Genomic DNA, 3,216 nt, shown 5'->3' on the forward strand with positions numbered 1-3,216 from the left:
AGGGCAGGGGCAGCCAAACCCATGCTCCAGGGGTGCACTGGGGCTGAAGACATGGGCTGTGTGGATCCCAGTGTAGGGTTGAAACACGCTGACACTTTTTGGATCATGAGTTGCTTCCCATTTGCTGCTATTTGCCTTTTTCTTGAGTGTTGCATTGCTGGCTGAGGGGAGCACAGCGAGGGTCGTGGTCCTCAGGGGGTCACATCACAGGGTACAGCCAGAGGTGGGGCAGACCCTGGGGAGAACCCCACTACTGCCCCATAACAAGCTGTAGGTGGATGTTGGTCATTCTGGTACCTGGGTTACAGCATCACCACTGCACCCTGGCTTCCCACCCAGAGATGGGCAGGGAAGGGGAAACCTGGGGAAAGGGAGCTGTGGGATGGGAAGGGGATACGTTCTCATCTTGGCTCGCTGCTCAGCACCCCTGCACTGCGTGGGAGCAGTGGGGCTGGGGTCTCTGTGCCAGGATGGGCACAGCATGAGCACCCACCCAGCTGAGCACACAGCAAGCAAACCCTCCCACTGTGTCTCCATGGGCTGGACCTGCCTCTGCTTCCCTGCGTGCCATCAGGAAATTAAAATGCAGATGATATCCTGGTAAAACTATCTCATTTCTGAAGGGTTAAAGAGAGCTCTTGCCTTGGGAGACTCCTGTGCAGATGTTCCCTTGCTATGACATCCTCCTAATGTGTCCCTGCTAAGGCAGCAGCTCTTCAAATCTCCCTGTTTTATAATTCCTATAACATCTCCCTACAACTGGTTTTAGTATTGCCTGGAAGGGCCTCACAACCCCCTCTTGAGGAATTTGGATCATGACATTCTTGGTTGATCAGGGATAGAAAAAGCAGCTGGCGCGACCAGAAATAATTGGAACTTCCAGGGCAGAAGGTGGGATATCACAGGACTGTTGTTGCCTCCCCAAATGACCAACACCCCCATATGTCCTCATCCCCCACTAGGGAATGGCAGCAGAGAGTACAGAGCGGGCTGTGTCTACCTGGATAGATCCACCTGGAGATACCATGTCTGTTGTCCTCTTTGCCCTGCCTGACCTGTCTCTCCCGTGCTGCCTGGCTCCAGGTTTTGGGGCAGTGCCCCAGAGCAGGACCTCCTGCCCTGGTTCTCCTCTTGTCTCCGGTGGTTTTGTGTGATGGGCACAGCAGCAGCTGGTGGTGCTGGGGGTGTCAGGGTACAGAACAGAGCGGGCTCTGCTGCCAACTGCTCTCATATCGACTGGGGCTACTTCGTGCCTACAAAACACCCGGCCAGCAAGCTTTATGTGTGGATAGATTTTAAGTGACAGGAATACATAATGTTGGTTGTAAGCGCTGTGTGGTCAGCATTGGAGCAGCGCAGTACGGGGCTGGTGGGCTGCGGGCATCATCGCCTGAGCCTTCACAGGATGCTCAGACACAGAGACCCCCTTGCTGAGGCAGTTCGTAGGGAAAAGGGTCGCTCCATTCGTTTCTCCCGATGCAGTTGGCAATGACACGGCGCAGCACCGGCCGCATGGCCCAGCCGTGTCCCAGCGCGGCCACCAACCTTCCAGCAAAGCTCTGGGGACATCTCCTCTCCCCCAGCTCCCACTGCCTCCCAAGCGTCCTCCTCTTTTGGGGGTCCTGGCACTGGAAAGACAAAGCTTGAAAACTGGCTGGAGGAAATGAGAGAAGTTTCTAAAATCATTTATTGTTTTAATCGTCTGTTCTCCTGGAGGTGAATTGGGATCTGATGGGGACCAAGGCCAGGGACAGCGGCTGCCAGCCATCACGTCATTCTGTCGGAGAGGGCCAACATCTGTGCGTGTTTCCGGAGCGGGACAGAAGGGCTCTGTGCGCTGTGGGGACACTGTGTGCTGAGCTGTTAATGCAGAGCAGTGTAATGGTTGTAGGGCAGAAGAGACTTCATCGCTGTTTGCACAGAGGGAGTGTCTTGCTCTGAGCAGCCCTGTCGGGGTCCCAGCCAGCAGATGGGAGATGCAGAAGGTCCGATCTGATGCTTCTCCCCTGGTCTCCTGCAGAGACATCACTTTGGTTTCTTCTCTGTGGCTATGTCTCAGCCATGCCCTTGGGGTGGGCGGTCCAGAGTGACTGCAGAAGTGGATCAGGCTGGGTTCCTACTGCAAGTTCAGCCATGACTGGGCCAGCAGGACCCTACAGCATGTCCTCCCTGTGCCTCTGCATCCCCAGCCTCCTGGGGAGCTCAGTGCCTTAACGGGGTGCAGCAGAGTAGCAAGGACAGTGAGAGCTCCCAGGCTCCATGCTCCTCTGTCCCAGGCAGGGCAGCCCTGCAGAAGAGGAGCTGCAGGGGCCCTGGTGCTGGAAAGCAGTGGGGACAGAGGGTGACAAAGTGCAGGGGAGTCCAGAGCGTCCTGGGGAACCCCAAAGCTGGCTTAGTGTAGGGTATTGCTAGCGAGAGAATGGGGTCTGTCGAGGACGGCAGCGGCAGCCACGCTCCTGAGGCACTGGAGGTTTTTGCAGAGCTGGCACCAGCCTCTCCTCGAGGGCTGCTGTGGAGGACGCCCAGGAAGGAACGGGACATTCAGCGCCCGGCTGGTAGCGTGGCTCAGCCCGCGCCTGGGCGAGAACGGTCTCTACCTGGGCAGGCTGTCCTGGTGCTAGAGCTCGGTCGATGATCCACCACCCCGAGGGCTGCCATCTTCTGGAGCATCCGGCACATGAAACGCCACGTACGGGCACTTCTTCACGTTGAGGCACACCAGTTTCTGGAGCGATGCTGTGTTAACTATCTCAAAGCCAGTTGCTCCACCAAATGTACTGGGTTTCCAGTACTCTGGGGAGCAGATGGGGTTTCCGAACAGCCCCTTCAGGGAGAATGGAGCTCCGATCTCCACCATGCTTTCTCCAAAAATCCCATTGGGTTGGGGTTTCTCAAGCAGCAAGCCTGGATAAAACTCCAGAGCATCGATGTCTCCGTACAGCTCTTCCAGCTCTGCCGCCTTCTCTTCCTCTCCTGCATCAAGTGAACACCAGAGCGCTTCAGCAAGGGAATTGCCCCTCAGTAAGGACCCCCTCATCACCAGCCCTGGGCAAGGGTCAGGACCAGGCAAGGTGAGGATGGGCAGCAGCAGGGAACAGCTCAGGGTCTCATACCCCACTGTGGGCACAGAAACGAAGCTCCAAGAGCTCCTGTGGCGGCTTTGCATCCCTACCTGTCAGCTCCTGAAAGGACGTGTAGGGCTTCATGCCAAACCTC

The 3,216-nt window shown here is 56.8% G+C and overlaps 1 protein-coding gene across 1 annotated transcript in view; it reads right to left on the bottom strand.

The window, feature by feature from the left end:
* Nucleotides 1-2,617: 2,617 nt before the first annotated feature.
* Nucleotides 2,618-3,216, bottom strand: part of PTGS1 (prostaglandin-endoperoxide synthase 1 (prostaglandin G/H synthase and cyclooxygenase)) — a gene marked incomplete at its 5' end in the record, with an annotated part of 4,359 nt that continues 3,760 nt past the window's right edge. The window contains 2 exon segments of the mRNA XM_010194972.1: nucleotides 2,618-2,973; nucleotides 3,173-3,216. The exon segment at nucleotides 3,173-3,216 is cut by the window's right edge and continues 11 nt beyond it. Of these exon segments, the coding sequence (XP_010193274.1) occupies nucleotides 2,618-2,973; nucleotides 3,173-3,216 (400 nt within the window).

The sequence above is a fragment of the Mesitornis unicolor genome, unplaced genomic scaffold, assembly GCF_000695765.1.
Source record: "Mesitornis unicolor isolate BGI_N332 unplaced genomic scaffold, ASM69576v1 scaffold39501, whole genome shotgun sequence".
NCBI lineage: Eukaryota > Metazoa > Chordata > Aves > Mesitornithiformes > Mesitornithidae > Mesitornis > Mesitornis unicolor.